The 24663-nt window shown below is 43.7% G+C and overlaps 1 protein-coding gene across 1 annotated transcript in view; it reads right to left on the bottom strand.

Annotated features, from left to right (window-relative positions):
• The window catches only part of ints4 (integrator complex subunit 4), a 64077-nt gene extending 40962 nt beyond the window's left edge, over positions 1–23115 (bottom strand). Inside the window, exons 1-10 of the mRNA XM_072576788.1 lie at positions 22955–23115; positions 17721–17918; positions 14495–14612; positions 12220–12326; positions 10856–11041; positions 7457–7507; positions 5441–5529; positions 4719–4839; positions 3354–3425; positions 1701–1875 (exon numbers count right to left, since the gene is read on the bottom strand). Of these exons, the coding sequence (XP_072432889.1) occupies positions 1701–1875; positions 3354–3425; positions 4719–4839; positions 5441–5529; positions 7457–7507; positions 10856–11041; positions 12220–12326; positions 14495–14612; positions 17721–17918; positions 22955–23008 (1171 nt within the window). The 5' untranslated portion in view covers positions 23009–23115. The remainder of the gene's footprint in view (positions 1–1700; positions 1876–3353; positions 3426–4718; positions 4840–5440; positions 5530–7456; positions 7508–10855; positions 11042–12219; positions 12327–14494; positions 14613–17720; positions 17919–22954) is intronic.
• Between the last annotated feature and the right edge of the window lie 1548 nt (positions 23116–24663).

The following is a 24663-nucleotide window of genomic DNA, read 5'->3' as shown; positions in this document are numbered from 1 at the left end:
CAGTGTGATTGGCCCATCAAAACAAAATTAAAGCACAAATCAGGTTTCTGTGATCTTTTGCACCGGTTTAGAAAATATTGGGATGGACAGGGGTCCTTGATAACACGAATTGTCAGGGTGAGTTTCATTGCAGCCAACGAGGCGTTCAAGACAGCTCATTACAATTAAAGATACCAACGAGCGAGAGCAGCATCTCCATTACAGTGGGAGTGCTACCTCCTGACCTCACCAATAACAACCCAGCTCTAATACAAGGCTTTGCCTCCTTGCCCTGGACTGCAGCTTCCAGCTAAGCAAACAGTTTCTATCTACCCTGCTGAATCTCAAATATAACTTTAACACCTTAATCAGGTTTATCCCTAATAATGCTATGGGAATGTGAGTTTTAGTTTTTGAACCTTGCTCTCATAGTTCAACCTGTTTTAGCCCAGGCCTCATTCTGGTGAAAATTTACTGTACCCATTCCAAGGTCAATATATTCTTCCTGAGATGCAGCGTCCTGAATTTGGAATAGCTGCTCTAAAAGTGCTTTAAATAGAATTTTATAAAACTGTAGCACAGTTTCCATCACTTAATTTTTTTTTCCAATCTTAAAAATGTCTCTAATGATGTCCGTCAGAGGATGATTTTGTCGTTGTTAAAATATTACAGTCAGTAACACTCTCCAAATCTAATATATTCCTGATGAACACATACTCAGATCCACAGAGAGGGTATGAATGAGTAACCAAGTTACTATCCTTAGTGACACAATTGGAAGACACAAGTTAACCAGATCATGTGATCTTTTACATGTGCTTCGGTTTAGCATGTGAGCCAGCCCTTGGCAGAAACTGATAAATATACAGTCTTTGCATCGCTCTCTGATAATGAGAATTACAAATTGAGGAACTGCACTTTCTTGCCTTTTTCCTAAACTCTCAATTCCCTTAGTGACTAAAGATCTATCTCAGCCTTCAGTATATTTATGACCCAGTCATTAATGGTACACTAATGACCTTTCGGGAAGGAAACTGCCATCCTTACCTGGTCTGGCCTAAATGTGACTCCTGACTCACGACAATGTGATTAACTCTTAACTGCTCTCTGGGAGTGAGGAACAGGCAATAAATGCAGATATCCCGTGAATGAATAAAAAAAAAGTCACGCCAACCCATTGCAGTAAAGAATTCTACAGACAGACTACCCTCAGAGAAGAAATTCTTCTTTAAATAGGTGACCCTTTACTCTAGATTATGATGTGGGGATGCTGGTGTTGGACTCAGGTTATGATGTGATTTTTAACTGAAATTATAGGCTCTGGAATTCTCCTCACAAAGGGAATCAACCTTTCTGCATCTATCCTGTCAAGTCTTCTCAGAATCTTGTATGTTTCAAGAAGATCACTTCTTATTCTTGTAAACTTCAACAGGAACAGGCCCAATCTACTCAACTACTTCTCATAATATAACCTGGTGAACCTTCTGTGGACTGCCTCCAATGTCAGACGATCTTCCTTTAGATAAGGGGCCCAAAACCATTCACAATATTCCAACTGTGGTCTCATTAGTGTCTTGTTTAGTTTTAGAAACCTCCCCACCCCTAACTATTTGTATACTCAATTAACATCGTAACATGATAAGCAAAGCTGCCTTGCAATTATTTCAGCACAGCACATGATAAAGACACCTTAGGAAGCACAAAGATCAGTCCCTGCTCACCATACATCTCATCCTCCAGCCCATGAACGAAGGCTCCACAGGCCCCAGAGTTGATCAGGTTGACCGTGTAGGTGTCCACCGCTTCCTTAGGGGCATCATCGCCCCACTTCCGGCCGCTGGAGAACTCACCCGATGTGTAGAGCTCCTTGGCTCGCTCGTGAGCACTCCGCTTTCTCTGTGCGGAGGTGGAGACAAAGTCAGAAAGCCACAGATTAGGATCTTGGAAGCTCATGAAATGAAACTTACACCAACTCACGTGCATTTGAATTGCCCTTTCACCTCCTCAGGATGCCCAAAGCACTGCACAGATAAAAGATTTGTTTTGAGATTTTTCTTTTCCTATCAATTTATTATTTTATTCCTTCTTGGGATGAGGACGGTACTGGATGAGTCAGCACTCATTGCTCAACACCAGCTGGCTTTGAGGTGGTGGTCACAAGCTGCCTTCCTCAGTTATTGCAGTCTGCCCCAACGACACTGTCGAAACAGTGATACATTTCCAAGTCAACAGAGTGAGTGGCTTGGAAGGGAACTTGCAGGTGGTGTTGTTCCTATGTATCTGGGCAGCACGGTGGCACAGTGGTTAGCACTGCTGCCTCACAGCGCCTGAGACCCGGGTTCAATTCCCGCCTCAGGCGACTGTCTGTGTGGAGTTTGCACATTCTCCCCGTGTCTGCGTGGGTTTCCTCCGGGTGCTCCGGTTTCCTCCCACATTCCAAAGATGTGCAGCTCAGGTGAATTGGCCATGCTAAATTGCCTGTAACATTAGGTAAGGGGTAAATATAGGGGTATGGGTGGGTTGCGCTTCGGCGGGTTGGTGTGGACTTGTTGGGCCGAACGGCCTGTTTCCACACTGTAATGTAATCTAATCTGCTGCCTTTACCCTCCGAAATGGCAGATAGTACAGGTTTCAAGGTAAAAGCAGCCAAGTGTAATAATATAAATCAGTCTGGGGGTGTCTAATTTGTCCACAAGTTTAAAATCTTAGACAAAATAAAAACACTTCAACAAATTACAGGTCGTTCTGCTATAACACACATTTCATCAGTGTGAATTGGTTTTAACGCGATTGACAAATACAGGATGCTGTTCCTAAAGCGCAAGCTTTTAATACGAGTGTCGGCTATAATGTGATTAGATTGCCAACATTTTAAGTGCTATTTGTATCGGGCAATTCTCATATAGCGCGGGGTCGCACTTGAACAGGACTATCGTGCTATAGAAGAAATTACTGTACAACAACGTATGGAGCACTGGTAATACAATAAACAGCTTAGGTCTCTACTCAGAAGTGTAATTAAGGAAAAGAATCTGACACCGAGTCTCATGCTACAACTGGTGACAGAACATTAGGTCAGAAAGATAGATTTGAATAACCATCATTAACAAAAGGTGATGATGGGGTGGCAAAGGTTCATTCTGAATCTTACGGAAGCTCAAGCAGCCGAAGACACAACCACCGACAGTTCAGCAATGGAAATCAATACTGCCCAACAATCTACCCTGTGATCTCAAAAGTTGTAGGAGGCTACAAAGAGAGAGGCCAAGGCCATGGAGAGATTTGAAAACAAGGACTGGACCTTTATCAGTAATAAAAAGGCAAATTATGTAATATATGTTACTGGACAAGTCATACAAAGAAACATAAAATACCTTCAGATCGGACATCAATTTCTTATCAAGAGTTTGTTCCAGAAACTGAACACTGACTTGGTGCATAGATCCCTGGAATAGAACATAACCATCAGCAACAACGTCGTGGGTATGATTATCAGACAAAAAAAAAGGCATTTATATTGCATCTAAAAAAATCCCCCAAACTTTGTAGAGAAAAGGGAAGAGATGGAGGCATAGTGTTTAATGTCACTACACAAGTAACCCACGTTAGAATCTCAATCTACAAATAGAATGTTAAGCACCAAGGAGTTAAAAAGTATAAAGGGGTTGTGAACTAACTGGTTAATTATATTCAAATGTAAATAAAGAAGAATCTTGGGAGTTTTGTGGTGTGTAGTTGATTGAAATAAAATTTTAACCAGAAAGTGCATGCCTAGACTTTGCATAAAAGCATTTAATTTCTAGCAAAGAACAATCCAGAAGTTCTAATGATGTTCTTGAGATATGGATTCAAACATCGCCATGGCAACTGGCCGTATGCATTAATAAATCTGGAATTGAAAGCTAGGCCTATTAATGGTGACCATTAAACTATCAATTTTTGTGCAAACCCATTTGGTAATTTCCTTTAGAAAGGAAATCTGTCACCTTTACCTGGTCTGACCTGTGTGTGTGGGACCAGACCATAGACGTGGTTGACTCTTAACTGTCCTTTAGATTACCCATCTGTTATGCAGTTGAAGGGTAATTAGGGATGGACAACAAATGCTGGTCCAATCAGTAATGGCCACATCCCATACAAGAATAAAAAGACTGCCATTTATATTCCTCACGGTCTAAAACGTTTGACAGTTAAGTTTTTCTTCCAAGTGCAGATATTATTCTAATGTAGGAAATGTGGCAACCAATTTGAGCATAGGAAGCTCCCACAATCAGCAATGTGCTAATTAGATGATTAGTTGAGGGGGGAATATTGGCCAAGAGGACACAAACTTACCTGCCCTCCAAAACAGGATCTTTTATATCCACTGAGGGGGCAGAATGGGGCTACGGTTTAACATCTCATCCAAAATTTGCTGACAGTGCAGCGCTCTTTCAGTATAACACTGGGAGTATCCGTAGTGAGACGAAAGTGAGGACTGCAGATGCTAGAGATTAGCGTCAAGAGTGTGGTGCTGGAAAAGCACACAGGTCAGGCAGTATCTGGAGTGAGACCTAACACTGACAGTTTTCTGACTCAGAGAGAGAGAGAGAGAGAGCTCTCAACTGAGCCACCACAGAACCCTTGTTTTTCATGGTTAGAGTATAACACAAGAACTAAGTATAGCACAGGCACAGAACTCAACACAAATGATTATTATCCAGTAGCGCTAAGCAATTAATCACCAAGATAAAACCTACCAACAGCTTGGCTGCTTGTACTCTCACTAGCCAGGATCCGTCATTCACCATGTGACAAACCTTCCCGAATGCATCGTCGACGAGGCGAATTTCCTCATTGGATGATGGAATAGGAACTATACTAAAGCAACGGAGACAGTCTTGTGAAGATAGGGACATTGTGTACCAATTCATGCAGGCCACTGAAAGAACATCCTACAAACCTTCCTTTTACTCCAAGCACCCACTTTCATTAAAAGACACCGACAAATTAACCCCACAAAGAGCAAATAAAGAAACCTACTAACCATACAGTCACTAATCATTCACTTGTACATAAATATTACATATGGTGTTAGGGATAAGGAGGGTGCCTTGTTTGTGGAGTAGACTCAAAAACCGCAGTTTGTCCCCAGTCAAGCATCTTCTAAGTAGCCAGTTCTTTCATCATTGCAAGGTGAATAGGAAGAACGTTTGGGTGTTGGAGGAGGGAATGATCTGTAACTGCATGTTTTCTGGCCCAACACGACAACCATGCCCCACCATCCCAGCTCGCATTTTCCCCCTTCGACAGCAATTACAGTTGGAACATATATCTTTGTCTGATGTACAGTACACCTCTTGTCTGCTGACCATCAACATCCCACAATCCTTTAATCAATGAGACAACATCACATTGGGATTTCAGTTCAAGAGTTGAGTCTAAATCTCCTTCAGATATGCGTTAATGAAGTAACACCAACCTGTCAGGGTATAGCTGACTGAGGACCCACACTAGCTGCACAGCCACAGAGCGCACTTGCTCATAGTCGTCTGATAAAGCTTTGCAAGCCTTTGTGAAAGGAAACAAGACAAAGCAAAGCAGTCAGCATCACTCGTGTTCAACAGCACATTTTGTTGATGCCTCAGAGGGATGCAATTAGACAGACACAAATTGTCTAATGGCCAAAGATGATGATATTGTAGGTATCTCCTATCTTCTTGACCAAAGGAATGTAGGTAAAGATGTGAAAAGTTGAGTATGATGTGGGAAAATATGAAATCGCCCATTTTAGCAGGAAGAATACAAAAGGAACATGTTAACTAAATGTTGAGAGATTACAGAATCTGAGATAAGGGGGATCCAGGTGTCCTAGTTTATGAATCACAAAAGACTAGTATTTAAGTATAACAAGTAATTGGCAAAGTTAATAGAATGTTATTGTTGATATTCAGCAATGGGAAACTGGGATTTCCCAACTATTGAGAAATCGAATACAACAGGAGAAAGATTATGGTTAAGTTATACAGGGCATTGGTGAAACCACATCCGGAGTACTGTGTACCGTACTGGTCTCGATTTAAAAATATATATAACTACATTGAATGCAGTTCAGAGAAGATTTACTATGTTAATGTCTGCAACAAGGAATTTGTCTTGTGAGGTAGATATTTTTAATCAAACTTGTTTAGAGATGTTATTACACACCTCTGGGACATGAACATAGACCTCCTGTTTCACAGCTTGGGAAACTACCACTGTACCAAAACAGCCTGTTGTCACACAAGTTAGGGTTGTCCAGGTTAGATTTATATCTGTGGGATATAAAAGAGTAAAAGGTAGTTTGAATATCCTTAAGTGTCTTCACAGGGTGGATCTGCAGACAATACTTCCCCTTATGGGGGAATTTAGAACTAGGGGGTCACTGTTCAATAAAAAACACTGGCTTGCCTGTTTTAGACAAGCAAGACAAAATTGTTCTCTTAAGAGGGTCATGAGCTTTTGGAATTCTCTTCCTCAAAGTGCTGGAAGCAGAGTGCTTAAATAAATTTAAGGTAGGGGTGGATAAATTCTTGGAAAGCACGAATCTGAAAGGTTATGAACCTATGATTTAGGAGATGAAATAGGTCATTCACCTTTTGAAGCCTGTCCCACCATTTAGTAGGATTATGGCTGATCTGGTTACCTACAGAATTTTACATTTCCATCAACCTCCAATAAATTCTGATTCATTACTCTAAAACGAAAATTTATCTACGTTCACCTTAAAAGTATTCAATGAACCCACCTCCACACCTTCTGAGACAGTGTGTTTCAGGTCACTCAGCCCTCAAAAGAAAACATTTCCCAACAGCATCTCCCGCTCTTGGACTCACTCAGAAGGTAATCATCCTTTCCACATCCATTTTGTCAAGACTATCTAGAATTTTATATACATCAATCAAAGTGTGGGGAAAGGGGGAAGGACTGCTGGTGAGTTTAACCCAAAAGACACCATGTCTCAGGCAAGGGGTGGAGTTGAGAAGATTGAACTTTCAGGTAACCTCACCCAGTACAGGACCTGAACCCAAACTGTTGGCATCATTCTGTAACTTAAACCAGCTGTCTAGCTAACTGAGATAACCGACCCCAATCTAGTAAAGCTCCTCTGAATCCCCTCCAACACATTTACATCCATTCTTAAATAAGGAGACCAAAACTGTACATGATCCAGATATTATAGGGAGTCAATGGGATTATGGGGAAGGGGTTACAATTAGGTCAGTCATGACTACTTTAAAAGTTTCAGGGGCTAAATAGCCTACTCCTGCACCTAATCCTTACGTTTGTATATTATTATTCTGTTAAAGCCCCTCAAGAAAACCTCTAGCAAATTCCCTTCAATGCTCTCTGCACCAAGGAGAATGATCCACATTCTACAGAGCCTCCACAGAGTGCCCTCAAGCCTTCCAATAAATCCTTTCTGCACCCTCTCTTTGATGCTTTTGTGTGTGCTTACCTGACAGTAGATGATCTGCTGCAACTTCATTCCCCGCTCATGCAACTGCAACTAGGATAAAGCACAAAAGAAAATGCGCTTATTCTCAGCAGAGTAGCCCGACGAACAGCTCACAGCTGCACTGTAACTACCATGTTAAGGCCTGTCTTACCTATCGACAGAAGAGAAGGCAGACTGACCAGTGACCCTGCAGATGAACAGTGTTATCACAGACTTGCTACCCACCCTGGCTGTTGACTTTAAACTTGCATAAGAGACCTATGTCAATTTCGGGTCATCGTAAAGCACATCACATCCAATATAGCAATACTTTTCAAACTGCTGTAATGTAACAAATGCAGTAGCTGGGGTAAGATAGCAGCACAGTGGTGATTCAATTAATCAAATCTCATATCAAACACTAGGTCCACTAATGACAGATCAATATAATAAATCTATAGATTTATGGATATTAAAGATATCAAAGGATATGGGATAATGTGGGAAAGTGATGTTAGGTTGAAAACCAGTTGTGATCTAGTCAAATGTTGGAATAGGCTTGAGGGGCCAGTGGCCTGCTCCTATCTACTGTGTCCCTAAATAAAACACAAACAACCCAGATTTTCTAAGCCACAATTAATACTTTGTTTATTGACTTATTTTGCTGTTGTATGCTATGTGGCAATCATGTAGAACCTCTACAGTGTGGAAACAGGTCATATTGCCCAACAAGTCCACACCGACCCTCCGAAGAGCATCACCCATCACCCTACCCTATATTTCCCACAGCTAACACATCTAACCTCCACATCCCTGGACACCACGGGGCAATTGAGCATGGTCAATCCAGCTAATTTGCACACCTTTGGACTGTGGCAAGAAACCAGAACACCCAGAGGAATCCCACGTAGACACGGGAAGAATGTGCAAATTCCACACAGTCGCCCAAGGCAGGAGTCGAGCTCAGGCCCCTAGTGCTAAGAGACAACAGTACGAACCACTGACCACTGTGCCGCTCAACATGATCCTACTCTCATCCTTCTGAATTTAAATGTTGTGTATGTGTGGTTAGTCAGTCACAAAGCAACTCCCTTTTCTCCCCCCAAAAGCTGTTCCCTGGCTCAAAGAGACATGTGAACTTGATTTTTCTCAGATAGACAATAAACTGGGCCAGGCTCTGATCAGTCTGGTTTAGTACAGAGGTGAAAAGGATTTTGAGAGGCCTTTTGTTTATATGTAAACAGATGAGACTGCAGGACAAAATGGTAATGCTTTAGAAGTGACCTGTATAAAGAGAGGGGTGTGATCAGCTCTCTAGAAGAGTTGAGTTGAGCGGCTTTAGTTCAGTCTTGAACTGGGAAGTTCAACAGGGAGCTGTGTGGAAACTCTCTCTTCAACTTCAACCTGTCAGCACGTGTTCCATTTATACTGTGTTCTAAAGAGAGTTTGCCTATTGGGACTGTTGTGTATATTCGGAACAGCATAATTAAGTCTAGCTGGATAGGTTGAGTTGTGTTGGGGTTCTTTATTCTATTTTTTATCTTTCATTGTGTTACTTTGTGAATAAATTTTTGCCCGTTTTAAAATCTAGTAGTCTACCTAGCTATCTTACTCCAGGTAATTTTGACTGTACACTTACCGAAACAAGTTGCAAAGTTATGGTCTAGGGCTGCCTGCGTAAGAATGCTTTGAGTGGTCTGGCCTAGTCCATAACAAGTCAGAGAAAACAATCTCATGGCAAACAAGGATCGCCAGTGCAGTGACAATGAGGCAGCTTTAAGGACCACAACAGAGGATCAGCTGCAGCAAAATAAAGTGCTATTGAATGATAGGGGTGTATATTTATATAAAGCAAAATTCTGTGAGATGCTGAAGATTTGAAAGAATCTGAGAAACATCCGAGCCCAATAGGACTCTTCTTCAAAACTGGATTTCCAATATTTCCTGCTTCTCTATCCACTAAAGCTCTATATTTCCAGCAAGGTCCTTGTTGTATTTAGATGCTCCACTATTCCAGATGGAATTTAAATTCAACTTTAAAAATCTGGCATTGAAAGCTGGCCTGCCGAGGGAAATCATCAAACTATCACTGATTGTAATATCAGCCTATCTTGTTCACTAATATACTTTAGGGAAGAAAATCTGCCAAGCTTTCCTAGTCTGAGTTACTTAGGACTCCAGATCCAATGTAATGACTTTTAACTGCCCTCTGAAATGGCTTAGGAATCCACTTGTTTCAAGGATGAGCAACAAGTGCTGGCCTTGCCTGCAATGCCCACAACGCATGAAGAAATAAAACAAAATAATCCGAAAGCTCCTCAGACACCTTTGGAATTCAATGGTCTATGCTGTGAACTCTAATCTTTTGCATTTCCCCAACCTCAACCAGTTATCTCGGCCTTGAGATACAGAACTCCTTTCCTGAACCCTTCTGCTTTTCACTGCTCCTTTTAAAACACTCCTTAAACATCAGCCTCTGATGAGGCTTTCGATCACCTATTATAATATATCCTTACATGGCTCAATGCCACACTCTGCCTGACTCATGGTCCTGTGAAGAATTTTGGGATACTTTCCTACATTAAACTGATAAAAGCAAGCTGTTGTCTGATATCATAGTAAAAAATGATTGGATCACATATAGCATCTTCAAAGTTTGTGAGAAGATTTGTAGCTCGGGTGGCTCGTTGTTGTGGTTCTGGGAACAGCCAGGGAATTCCTAGAGGCATGGCACTCATCCACAGATTCAATCAATAAGCACATCGACCTGGACCCAATATACCGACCACTGCAACGGACAGCTGGAACTGACAACCGGAAGCGGCAGAGATAAACCACTACAAATGCTGGAGGAAAGATCACAGAAGCGCTTCACAGGAGGATCCCAAGCACTGAGGATGTCACCTAGACAGTGGACTAAATATCTGCAACACAAATTTCCAGCTCGGCACACAGAACCACAACATATAGCATCTTCCATAATCACTGGACGTCAGTCAACATAGTGTTGTTTTTGAAGCATAGTCACTGTTGTGATGTTGGAAATGCAGCCTTTTTTTCTTTTACACACACATCAAAAACCCACAAACAGCAAGGTGATAATGACTGAATTATGAATTTTGAATGATGTTAAATTTTATGATAATTATTGGTTAAGACACAGGAGAGAAACTTGGTCCTTTGTGTAAATATTGCCAAGAGTTCTTTTACATCATCTGGAAAATTCAGAAGGGTGCTAATTTAATGTTTTGTCAAGAGACAGCTCTTTTAATAAAGCAGCACTCCCTAAGTACCGCACTGGGAGTACCAGTCTAGATTGCGTGCTCAAGTCTCCTTAGTGAATTTGAACCCACAACCTCCTGTGCGCTAATCTGATGGGAATACCTACTGGATAGGCCACAGGCATTAATCCAAACTCACCATGGCTTTCATTGCTGCTGTTCGTACACGGGGATCCTGGTCAGTGAAGGAGTCGCTAATGATTTTCTGCACATCTCTGGCAGCAAGGTTTTCCAGCTCCTTCGTCACCAGCTTATCCAGAGAACCCAGGCAACCGATTAGCTGCAAGCATTTATTCCGCACCATGTGTGAGGTGTCTGCTAAGTGCTGAGTATGGAAAAGAAAAATCCTTAGAGTCACACATAAGGTAAAGGTAGAAAGGCTTTCATTTATATAACATCTTGCTTAACTGTAGGATGTTCCAAGATGCTTTACAGCCAAAGAGGCAATTTTTGAATGCTGCAGCTTAGGAATTGTGGTATCCATGCACAACAACTCACACAAACAGCAATCACCAGATAATTTACTTTGTTGGTTGAGGGGTGACTATTGATCAGAACACTGGGCAGGAAATGCTTCAACTTTGGCCAAGATAAGAACACAAGAGACTGAAGCTTGAGTAAACCTGGTCTCTCTTCCTCAGTAAATCTTTCAGTCTCTCAGCCCACTGAAATCTATGGACCCATCTAATTCTGGCCTTTTGTGTACCTTCAATTTTAAATCGCTCCATCACTGGCAACCTTGGCTTCAACCAAATGGACTGTATTTATGAAATTTTCTCTCAAACCTTTCCACTTCTCTCTCGTCCTTTAGGATGCTGTTTGAAGCCTTCACTTTTGATCACACAGTTGTTCAGTTTTCTGAACATCTCCTTGTGTGGCTGGGCATCATATTTTGTTTGATAATGCTCCAGTGAAGTGCCATGAGACATTTTATGACATTGAAGCTGTGATAGAAGTGCAGGTGAATGGAGTTTAAGATGGGTGGAGTTAATGAGATTTTCCTGTTCCCAAAATATTTTCAGAGGTAACCCATAAGAAATAATTTCCTCTGTTGTTTCGCTGCCCTTACTTGCAATTAAAAATAAAGAGACCTGTTAAAGAGGAAATGGTGGCCAGTTATCCAGAGGCCCAGGACAATGTTCAGATGAGATGCATTCAAATTTCATCCTGGCAACTGGAGGAATTGACATTCAAACAATAAATTAAATCAATACGTTGGAATGGTCTCAGTAACAATGGCCACGAAACAATCATTGATTGTTGTACAAGTCCACCAGCTTCACTGGTATTCTTTAGTGAAGGGAGTCTGCTGTCTCCCTACCTGGTCTAGACTACATGCGACTCTAGTCCAACAAAGTGCAGTCTGAAATGGCTGAAAAAGCCATTTAGCTGCACCAAACAGCTACAGAAAAGTTGAGGACTTAGGGGTGGCTAACAAATGCTGGTCTTGCAGGTGATTCCCATAATACATGAAAGAATAAAAATAAATTAACCCATTCTTACCTTACATCCAATCTCAACCAACCGGAAGCTGAGAGGCAGATTGTCCTGAAGCTGAAGGCCAATCACCAGAATAGTGTCCAGTAACTGTGCAAGAACATGGTGAGACTCTGCAACAAGATAGCACGTCTAAAAAGAAATATCCCGTAAGACTGGCAATCTACATTCACAATTGCATTAGCATCTACAAAGCACAAATCAGCGATGTAATGGAATACTCTTCACTTGTCTGGATGGCTGCAGCTCCACCAACACAAGAAGCTCAAAGCTATCCAGGACAAAGCAGCTTGCTTGATCTACATCTCATCCAACATTTTCAACATTCACACTCTCCATCACTGACACACAGGTGGCAGCAGTGCATACTATTTAGAAAATGCACTTCAACTCAGAGGGTCCTAAGATAGCACCTTCCAAACTTGCAAGCTCAACGACTTAGAAGAACAAAGGCAACAGCTACATGAGAACATAGCAAGCAGTTAGAAAGGCATTAGCACTTGGCCTCCACTGCAAGAGAATTCAAGTACGGGAGCAAGGATATCCTCCTGAAGCTGTCCAGGACCTTGGTAAGATCACACCTGGTGCACTGCCTGCAATTCTGGCTTCTTTGCCCAAGAGAAGATGCGCATGCCATAGAAAGGGTACAGTGAATAACTGAGCGATTTTCAATGAATTGATTTTATTGTCATATGCATTTTACAGTGCGAGAAAAACAGCAAAATACAGTGAAAAGCTTTTAAGTGTTGTTGCAACTTACAGCTTAAATAGAATCCATCAGTCCTGAGTCAGCCTGCACTGCCACCTCTCCTCACTGTCTACAGCAGACACAACCAACACCAAAGTTGCCATTCTCCAGGTTCAACCTCTCGCTAATGAGCCGATTCTCCTCCGCTGCCACCTCATCATCACCTGCACTGGACCCACCAACGTCAAAGTGCACCTTTTGTCATTGGGCCCACCTCGTTGAGGTTGCTGTGATGTCCTTCCACCACAGCTTCACCGCCGGTTGTCCCAAACACCAACGATGAAATCACCAACCCTCGGGTGCCATTTTATGCTGCTAGGCCTGTATCGCTGAGGTAATCTCCACTCACCTAGCAGCCGCCAATTCAGTTGCCAGATCCCATGCTCGCCAAGGAAAGTAAGTAAGAGCTCACCGCTATCAGTCTGTGCTGGATCTCTCGCTGCCTTCCAAGCTCAGGACAAGAGGTAAGTAAGGGAAAAGAGAGAACAGAAAAAAGAAACAAACAGAAAAGCAGATCAAGTGGACGAGCTCCATGCTCAGGAGCCCTGCTCCGCCGCCATCTCACTCATCAGATTCTTGGATGGCAGCATTTTCATGAGAAGAGTCTGGGTCAACTGAATCTGAACTCATCGCAGTGTAGAAGAATGAGAGGGGATTTCATTGAAAAGTATAAAATTTTGATAGGGCTGAACAGATCAGATGCAGGGATGATGTTCCCTCTGGGTGGGAGGTCTAGGACAAAGTCATGGTCTCAGGATACAGGGTGAACCACTTCGAATGAAAAGAGAAATTTCTTCACTCAGGTGAAATACCCTGAAACATATAGCAGGAGTCAAGCCACTTAAGCCAAGCCACTGAAGATACTGAAGAAACAAATACATTTTGAGGGGATAAAGCTGTCAAGAGGTATGGAGAAGGCAGGAAGTTGGCAATGAGATGGGGAATCAGCCACAATCATATTGAACAATGGAACAAGCGCAATAGTCAAAATTGCTCACTTTTTTTCCTATTTCCTATGTTTCTACTACAACCTGTAATGAGCCCTCCAGGCCAGATGTCATCCTCATTTGGAAATACACTGAGATTAGGGAGTTATCATTATTGTTGGGTAAGAATCCCGTCATTCCCTCCACAACAGCCCTGTGGGGGTATTGCCACCAAATGGACTGCAGTTGCTTAAGGTGATGGCTCATCACCACCTTCAACATAGCATTTAGGAGTCAGTAATAAATACCGGTCTTGTTAGTGACACCTTCATCGCATAAATGAATAAAAATAACACTCCTTAAATGTTATGAGGATTTCTGCTTCTACCACCCTTACAGACAGTAAGTCCTGGATTCCCACCTCCCTCTGGGCTAAAATGTTTTTCCCTCACATCTCCTGTCCCTTACCTCAAATCTATGCCCCTTGATCACAATACCTACATCCTTCAAAAGTATTAAAAAGTAACATATTAAATAAAGATCATCTTTTGGATATTTTAGTTTAAAATGTAATAGTGTTCACTAATAAGCTGCTTTCAAGACTTACTTTCATTGTTGAGAGCAACGATGACATCGTCTATGATACAGTCAGCAGCAAAGCCTGGTGTTTTTGACAACAATCCAATCAAAGAAGCAATCTTCAGCCTAACCGAGCTCTCGTTTTCCTGCAATGGAAACACAGAGGTCAATAAACAAACATGCATGCCCACAGCCTGCTACACTGGAGGGTTATCTACCAAAATCTGATGCCGAGACATGGAAAGGAGATCATTGCTAAGCATTCACATTCAACTCCAGCTTCCTGACCTACTTTTGAAAAAAATAATTCTTCCATGGCGTGTGGGTGTCACTGGTAATGTCATAATTTGTTGCAGTTCCTAATTGCTCCCAAACTGTGTACCTTGGTATGTCATTTCAAAGGGCAATTAAAAGTCAACCACACTGCTTGGAGGGGAACCTACAGGTGGTAGTGTTCCCATGTACCTGCAGCCCTTGTCTTTCCAGATGAAAGTGATCATGGATTTGAAAGGTACTGTTTAGAGAGCTTCGGTGCATTTCTGCAGTGCATCTTGTCAGTGGTCCACATGCTGCTACTGAGCATCAGAACGGAGGGAGTTGATGTTTGTGGATCCAGTTCCAGAGTTTTGGACTCAGGCAACTGAATGGTAACCATCAATGGTGGAGTGATGAAAATATCAATATTTCAGATGCCAGAATTGAAGAATAATGAAGTCTAGGAGGGTTCTAGGCCTGAAAAAAATACAGTAGGAACGAGGTCAGGCCTAAGTGGGATCTGAACATAAAGCTGTGAATTTTAAAATGGAGGACTGCTGGAACGGGAACAAATGTAAGTCAGCATGGGTAAATAGGACTTGATGCAAAAAAAAGCAACTAGCTGCCTGGCTACAGAAGATTGTTCATTATTGGAGGGAATCCTGAGGGACAAGACTTACACTTATTTGGAAAGGCAAGGACTGATTAGGGATAGTCAACATGGCTTTGTGTGTGGGAAATCACGACCTTGACTGAGTTTTTTGAAGAAGCAACAAAGAAGATTGATGAGGGCAGAGCGGTGGATGTGATCTATATGAACATCAGTAAGGCATTCGACAAGGTTCCCCATGGGAGACTGGTTAGCAAGGTTAGATCTCATGGAATACAGGGAGATCTAGCCATTTGGATACAGAACTGGCTCAAAGGTAGAAGACAGAGGGTGGTGGTGGAGGGTTGTTTTTCAGACTCGAGGCCTGTGACCAGTGGAGTGCCACAAGAATCGGTGCTGGGTCCTCTACTTTTTGTCATTTATATAAATGACTTGGATGTGAACTTAGGAGGTATAGTTAATAAATTTGCAGATGACAGTGAAGAAGGTTACCCCAGATTACAACAGGATCTTGATCAGATGAGCCAATGGGCTGAGGAGTGGCAGATGGAGTTGAATTTAGATAAATGCAAGGTGCTGCACTTTAGCAGGACTCATACATTTAATGGTAAGGTCTTACGGAGTGTTGCTGAACAGAGGGTTAGAAGTAAAGGTTCTATCGCAGAATGGCATCCGGTGATGGTGGAGTCCTGCAGGGCTGTTTTGGGGCCACAGCTGCTCACTTTATATATTAATGATTTGGATGAAGGGATTAGGGCCATTCTGGCGAAGTTTGCTGATGATACGAAGTTAGATGGACAGGCAGATAGTACTGAGGTGGTGGAGAGGCTGCAGAAAGATTCAGACGGTTTAGGAGAGTGGTCCAGGAAATACTGATGAAATTCAATGTGAACAAATGAGCGCTCTTGCATGTTGGAAAAAAGAACGCCGGCATGGACTATTTTCTAAACGGCAAAAAAATTCATAAAGCCAAAGTACAAAGGGATCTGGAAGTGCTAGTCCAGGATTCTCTAAAGGTTAACTTGCAGGTTGAGTCCATGATTAAGAAAGCGAATGTAATATTGTCATTTATCTCCAGAGGGTTGGAATATAAATGCAGCAATGCGCTTCTGAGACTTTATAAAGCTTTAGTTAGGCCCCATTTAGAATACGGTGTTCAATTTTGGGCCCCACACCTCAGGAAGGACATACTGGCACTATAGCGTGTCCAGTGGAGATTCACATGGATGATCTCTGGAATGGTAGGCCTAACATACGATGAATGGCTGAGGATCCTGGGATTGTATTCATTAGAGTTTAGAAGGTTGAGGGGAGATCTAATAGAAATGTACAAGATAATGCATGGCTTAGAAAGAGTGAATGCTGGGAAGTTGTTTCCAATAGGCAGGGAGACTAGGACCCGTGGACACAGCCTTAGAATTAGAGGGGGTCAATTTCGAACGGAAATGAGGAGACATGTCTTCAGCCGGAGGGTGGTGGGCCTGTGGAATTCATTGCCACGAAGTGCAGTGGAGGCCGAGACGTTCAGCATCTTCAAGGCAGAGATTGATAAATTCTTGATCTCGCAAGGAATTAAGGGCTACGAGGAGAGTGCAGGTAAGTGGAGTTGAAATGTCCATCAGCCAAGATCAAATGTCAGAGTGGACTTGATGGGCCGAATGGCCTTACTTTCGCTTCTATATCTTATGGTCTTACAATCTAACAAAGAGACCTTGGAGTGCAGCTTCATACCTCCTTTAAAGTAGAGTCGCAGGTAGATAGGATAGTGAAGGCGGCATTTGGTATGCTTTCCTTTATTGGTCAGTGTATTGAAGAGAGGAGTTGGGTAGTCATGTTGCAGCTTTACAGGACGTTGGTGAGGCCACTTTTGGAATACTGTGTGCAATTCTGGTCTCCTTCCTATCGGAAGGATGTTGTGAAATTTGAAAGGGTTCAGAAAAGATTTACAAGGATGTTGCTGGTGTTGGAGGATTTGAACTATCGGGACAGGTTGAATAGGCTGGGCTGTTTTCCCTGGAGCGGTGACATTATAGAGATTTATAAAATCATGAAGGGCATGGATAGGGTAAATAGACAAGGTATTTTCCCTGGATTGGGGCGTAGGTTTAGGGTGAGAGGAGAAAGTTATAAAAGAAGCCTAAGGGGCAACTTTGTCATGCAGAGAGTGGTGTGTGTATGGAATGAGCTGCTAGAGCAACATTTAAAAGGCATCTGGATGGGTATATGAATAGGAAGGGTTTGGAGGGATATAGGCCGGGTGCTGGCAACTGGGACTAGATTAGGTTGGGATATCTGGTTTGCATGGACAGTTTGGACCAAATGGTTTGTTTCCGTGCTCTACATCTCTATGACTCTGAATACAGATAGCGTAGAGTGGTGGTGACCACACCTTATAGTAATGATCCAGGAGAATGCGAACAACTCCCTCCACACTCTCTGCTTCCACTGGCTTCTTGGCAAACTGCAGCAGGTACTGGAGAGCTTCGGTGGGATTTGTGGATTTGCACAAGTCAATGTGGAGGGCAGCCGATTTACTGGGTTTCGTCAGTCGGAGTTTCTTAGCCGGAATCTCTTCATGGGATTGTTGCTACATTTGGAGAGAGAAATAAAAATGAAGAAAATCAATCCAATAAACTCTACAATCGTTCTAACATAAGGAACCCAACCAGTTCAGCTTGTATCATTACTGTGGCCCAACAAAACTGGACAACACATTCATTCCATCAGGCTTATATCAGCCCTCTGAATAGCTATCCAAATAGTTCAACTCCCTGCTCACTCCCAACAATCCTGCAATTAATTTATCCAATTTCCTTTTGAAAATTGCTCTCCAAGTTATTCACAATCCCCACTGGGAAGTATATCACCATTCCCTCACTGACACTGGACCATCCCTAACAGCAACACTGACCTCCCATCGAGGCATAAAAGAAAAAGCAAAAAAAAAGTTAGTACTAAATCTGTTTCCACTGTTCACAGAGACAGTGCAGCCTGGATTACAGAATTCAAGATGTAAAATTATTTCCAAATTTCAGCTCATGTACTTCTGCCCATTATCTTAGACACAAATGAAAAAACGACTTTTGCTAATTTCAGAACCAAATTGAAATGCATTTAGCATTTATCTAATTGCCCTTGAGCTGAGTTGCTCGCTTGACCATTTCAGAGGCTGTTAAGAGTCAACCACATTGCTGTGGGTCTGAACTCTTGTAGCCTAGATCAAGCAAGGATGGCAGATTTCTTTCACTAAAGGACATCAGTAAACCAGTTGAGTTGTTACAACAACAACAACTGACAGCAGTTTCATCATAACAGAGGTCAAAATCAGACCTGTTATTGTTATGAGATTTGAAGCCATGCTCCCAGAGCATTAACCTAGACCTCTGGATGAAACAAATGAAACTGCAGGCTCTGAGTGGTCAGCCAGCTCCTGGCAGACAGGACTTCTTGAGTCCTGGGGCCTAATTTTAGAGGAAGACCTGCCAGTATTCTCAGAATTGCAGCACATCTGGTGGATCTTTCTTAAATGACTGCCCTGTTACTGGCTTTCCAATCAGCAGGTAAGACCTATATTGCCAATGGGCAATTGCACCCACCATCACTGCAACCTCCTTCAGCCCAACAATCGTCTGAGATCTCAGCTCTGCTCCTACAGCCTGGGTAAAAGACTGACATTGTGGATCAGTCAGCAGTTGTAAAAATAAGAAACAAAGACACTGGTTTAGCAGTGACTGAAAAAGCTTATAGGGTATGGAGGAGTAAGTTTTTTCAAAAAGGGGAACAGCAGTTTCCTATCCTTCCATTCATGCCCCCCCCCCCCCCATGATTATATACACCGCTTATACACAATCACACCATCAACAGCACATTAACAGTATATGCTGCTGATACTAAAGTATCAAGTTGCTTTAATATCACTGAGAAAAAGAAATATGCTGTCAACCCTTCTCATCTTACACTCATCTGCGTGTGTGGCTACTAAGGATAGCTGGTCGGGTCGTTTCGTGGCTAGCTGGTGTTCATGGATGTGGATCATTAGCTGTCTTCCTGTTTGTCTTATGTAGTGTTTTGTACAATCCTTGCATGGGATTTTGTACACTACATTGGTTTTGCACGACCAGCTATCCTTAGTAGCCACACACGCAGATGACAAGCAACATGAATTCGACTGGGGCAACACTACTATTATAGGACAAGCCAAACAGAGAACAGCCAGGGAATTCCTAGAGGCATGGCACTCATCCACAGATTCAATCAATAAGCACATCGATCTGGACCCAATATACCGGCCACTGCAGCGGACAGCTGGAACTGACAACCGGAATCGGCAGAGATAAACCACTACAAATGCCGGAGGAAAGATCACAGAAGTGCTTCACAGGAGGCTCCCAAACACTGAGGATGTCACCTAGACAGGGGACGAAACGTCTGCAACACAAATTCCCAGCTTGGCGAACAGAACCACAACAACGAGCACCCGAGCTACAAATCTTCTCACAAACTTTGAACTCATCAGGTCAAAGCACCATATCTCAATGGGAAAAACCATTTTGCATTGGAATGAGAAGAAGGTGCATATTGATTGGCAAGTTAATTCTTCCTAGTAGCGGGGCTGCTTGAAAAGCGTACGAGGGAACAGTTAAATGCCAAGTTTCTGTTCAAATGCTCTTGGTTAGGATGGCTCTTGAGCTCATAATCTCCTGATTGAGGCAAGTGCCTTACCAACTGGGAGAACTTCCTTGCTCTATCACAAATAATTGCATGGGATTCTTTTCATCAATCTGCAAAAGACAGATTCAGCCTCAGTTTAAAGTGTGTTATTTGAACTGTGGAATTTCTGACAGTGCAGCATCCCACTGGTATTGCAGCAAATCAGCTGGATGATAAGGACAACGCTCAGTGGACCTTCAATCTACAGTCTTATAGCACAGAAGGACTTAGACCGAGATAAACAATACCATTTCAAGTAACAGTAAAATCAAGCCACATTTTATGGGATTCGCCACTGAAGAGAATTTATGGCATGTGTTCTTGGGGAGTATTCATGGGTCTTGCTGGTCACGGAAAACTATGACTTCATCTGGGGCACTACATTCAGTAGGGAGTACAGATCCTCAGTATGGATCTAATGGCCTTGGAGGGGATACAGCACAGATTCTGCAGAATGACACTGGGAATGAAAATGGGAGTAGATGTTTTTCTTTCATTCAGTCTTCGTATGTGCATGTCGCTGGCTTGGCCAGCATTTATTGTCCATCCTAAATTCTATGTGGGACGGCTGCTTTTTTGAAGTGCTGCTGTACTTGGCATATAGATACTCCCACAGTATACTTCCAAGATTTTAATACAGTCATGGTAAAGGTAAGGTATACATTTACAAGTGTGTGGCTTAGAGGAAAATTTGCAGTAGTGGTTTTCCCATGCAGCGCAGCTTGTTGATCTACTACATTATCTACTGCTGCTGTGTCTTGGTGGCGGAGTGTGCGAAAAGTGAAGATGGTGATTGGCGTGACAATAAAACAGGTGGCTTTTTTCTGGATGGTATTGAATTTCTTGATGTTTTTGGATCTGCACTTATCCAGAGAAGTGGAAAGTATTCTATCATACGCCTGACTCGTGAAATGTAGATAACGGATAAGTTTCAGTTTCTGGTTAATAGTAGCACCCAGATGTTGATTGAGGGGTATTGAGTGATGGAATGCCAATGAATGCCAAGGGACAATGGTCAGGTTCTCTCTTGTTGGAGATGATCATTGCCTGGCATCTGTATGACATGAACTTTAATTGCCATCCACCAGTCCAAGACCAGATGCCAATGCAGATTTTGCTGCAGATGGATATGGACAGTTTTAGTATGGGAGGAGTGGCAAATGATGCTGAACATTGTGGTATAAACTTAAAATTAAAGCTCAGGCATTCAGGGGTGGACTCAAAGTACTTCTTTGTACAAAAGCTAGGGAAAATCAAGACCTTTCGCCCTCAAAACTCTGCTGAGACTGAGACTTATGAGATATGACTCCGAATAAATAGAAAATTTCAAAATAAAAAAAATTTAGTTAACACTACAGATGCTAGAACCTGAAATAAAAACAGAAAAGGCTGTGAACAATCAGCAGCTCCGGAAGCATTTGGAAAGTAAAAACAACAAGTTACTTTTTGGGTCATCGTGAACTCAAGAAAACTCCCAATTCTTTCCATTCACAGATTTCTGCAGGGCGTGGGTATATTAAAGTGTACGTAACAAAGATGAGTAGATGGAGTTAGTGCACAGATCACCAAGGTCTAACTGAATGGCAAACAGGTTTAATAGGCTGAATGGTCTCTTCTTCCTACCAGCTCTGGAAAGGTTGGGGTTTGTGTGCAGATACATTCGTCTTTGGTAGTTGATTGTTAAGGTGTTCTCAATTGTTTACAAATCAGTAACCACAAACCATGTGCAAAAATATGGAAATTCACATTGATGCAAACTTTTGAAATATTGCACAAATTTTTTTTAAATCACCAATTTTAATAAGTTATACTGTAACAATTGATGGAGGCATAGGGAACAAGAGTAATAGGGTGATGTTGACCTTGTACAAGACACTATTTAGACTTCATCTGGAGTATTGGGTGCATTGTGGGCACAACATTATAGGGAAGATACTAATTGTTGTGGTTCTGTTCGCCGAGCTGGGAATTTGTCTTGCAAACGTTTCGTCCCCTGTTTAGGTGACATCCTCAGTGCTTGGGAGCATCCTGTGAAGCGCTTCTGTGCTGTTTCCTCCGGCATTTATCGTGGAATGTCTCTGCCGCTTCCGGTTGTCAGTTCGAGCTGTCCGCTGTAGTGGCCAGTATATTGGGTCCAGGTCAATGTGTTTGTTGATAGAGTCTGTGGATGAGTGCCATGCCTCTAGGAACTTCAACCCAAACTCTGGGTCAGATACGTGGATGACACCTTTGTAATCCTAGAGGCATGAAGTAGCTAGAAGTAGAAGTAGCTAGAGTCCGGAAATACACCGCCTGGAAATGTGGTGGAGGCAGGTTCAACTGAGGTGTTCAAGATGGGCATGGGATAGTTACTGAATGGAAATAGTTCACAGGGATGTGGGGAAAAGGCAGGAGATTAGCTCTGGGTAAAAGAGCCAGTGCAGGTACAATGGGCTGAATGGCCTCCTTAACGGTTTTGTGATAGTGATTTTAGTGCAAATGATGTTTAAAAAAAACATAAAATCGACGCAAATGTTTTAAAACATCACATCAATACTGTGGAAGATCTGCACGCTTAAATTATATTCCAACCGCTGATTAACTTTTTGAGCAAATATCTATTTTCCACAGTGAAACATTTTCAAAGCTCTCAAAACAGTAACTTTAAACCTCTTGCAAAAAAAGGTCATTTTTAAGAAAAGTTGTCAAATCGACCTAAAGCTTCAAGCTGAAAGTTGTACGGTTATCAGAGGTTGCTGCTGAACAAATATCCACGTCCCACATTAAAACAATTTGTCTAAAAGGGGCCTGAGGTTAGGCCTCAAGCCTGAGCGAGACGCCGTTTTCCTGAGGGCCGCGGCGGGAGGGAGATGGAGCCGAGCGGGGGACTGGGGGAGGGGGGAAGCAGGGCACAGTAAAGGAAAGCCGCCAGACCTGAACCACTTTGGTGAACTCCTCGTACACCCGCTTCTTGAGGTGCGCCGCCATGGCCGAGGGAGGCGGGAGGCGGGAGACAGAGCAACGAGAAACCCCAAAACCACTCAGCAACTCCCGGGAAACCGCTTCTGGGCCCTCAGCGGCTTCCGTCGGCAGCCTGGTCCCTGGCCCCGCCCCTCCCCCACCCTCCCCGCCCCACCCACGGCCCCGCCTCTCCCGCCCCTGGCCCCGCCTCTCCCACCCCTGGCCCCGCCTCTCCCACGGCCCCACCTCTCCCACGGCCCCACCTCTCACTCCCCTGGCCCCGCCCCGCCCCTGGTCCCGCCCATCGTCTGGCTCCGCCCCTCGCCTGGCCCCGCACCTCCCACCCCTGGCCCCGCCCCTCCCACGGCCCCACCCCTCCCGCCCCTGGCCCCGCCCCTCCCACGGCCCTACCCCCGCCCCTCCCACGGCCCTACCCCTCCCTCCCCTGGCCCCCGCCCCGCCCCTGGTCCCGCCCATCGTCTGGCTCCGCCCCTCGCCTGTCCCCTGGCCCCGCCCCGCCCCGCCCCGCCACTCGTCTGGCCCCTGGTCGATCACCTAACCTATGGCCCCGCCCCTATCAGTCGTTGGCCCCGCCTCCCCCTCCGGACCCGCCTCCTCCGGGGGCCTCTAGCCCCGCCTACCCCCGGCCCCGCCCCTGTCCCATCACCTCACCTATGGTCCCGCCCCTTGCCGGACGTTGGTCCCGCCCCTTGCCGGATGTTGGCCCCGCCCATGCTCCTCCCACTCCCCCTTCCTTACATTCTCCCTCCCCATCCCTCTTGTCCGATGGCCTGTCTCCCTGTCTCCCAATTTCACACCATTCTCCCTGTTCCCCCATGTCCTTCCATTCTATTTCCTTCTTCCCCCCCCCATTTCTCCCTATCTCCCCATCACCTCTTTCCTGCGGTCCCCAGAACCTTCTCCCCTTCCCCACCTCCTCACCCCCACTTTCCCTCCCTTCCCCATTCCCTTCTACCGACCCACCCATTCTTATGCCCTCCCCGTCTCCCATCCTTTCCTCCCCATCCCCCATCCTTTCCTCCCCATCCCCCATCCTTTCCTCCCCATCCCCTCCAATCCTTCTTCTCCCATCATCTCCCATCCCTTTCCTCTCCAACCATTTCCAATTGCCTCTCCACCAATCCCCTATTCCCCCCTCATCCTCCCCCACCCCTAATTTTCACTCCTTCCCATTCCTCCCCCACCCCTAATTTTCATTCCTCCCACTCTCTCGCGGCAGATGATGGAATTTGAATTCAATAGACATCTCGAATTAAGTCTAACAATGACCAAGAAACCATTGTTGATTTTCACAAGAACCAATCTGGTTCACTGGTATCCTAAGTTGATCTGGCCTACATGTAACTCCAGACCCACAATGTGGTTGACTCTTAACGCTCACAGGTTGATAAGAATTGTGCAATAAATGCTGGCCAAGCGAACAACTCTCTCATCCCGTGGTGAAAAAGTTTGAAGTTTCTCATTTTTGTAAACTTCTGTACTGTCTCCAAAGCTCACATCTTTCATAATGAACACAGTCCTTCAGTTGAGGCGTAACAATCCATTGCCTTCCATGCAAGATCTCTATTGTTTTCACAGGAGATCAGGTGATACAAATGCAAAGAAATGTTAGGTGTATTAGTTGGAGGGAAATGGGTCTGCATGGGTTACTCTTTGGAGGG

The sequence above is a fragment of the Chiloscyllium punctatum genome, chromosome 9, assembly GCF_047496795.1.
Source record: "Chiloscyllium punctatum isolate Juve2018m chromosome 9, sChiPun1.3, whole genome shotgun sequence".
NCBI lineage: Eukaryota > Metazoa > Chordata > Chondrichthyes > Orectolobiformes > Hemiscylliidae > Chiloscyllium > Chiloscyllium punctatum.
Note: the sequence above shows the minus strand (reverse complement) of the source record. Positions and strands in the feature narration are given on the sequence as shown.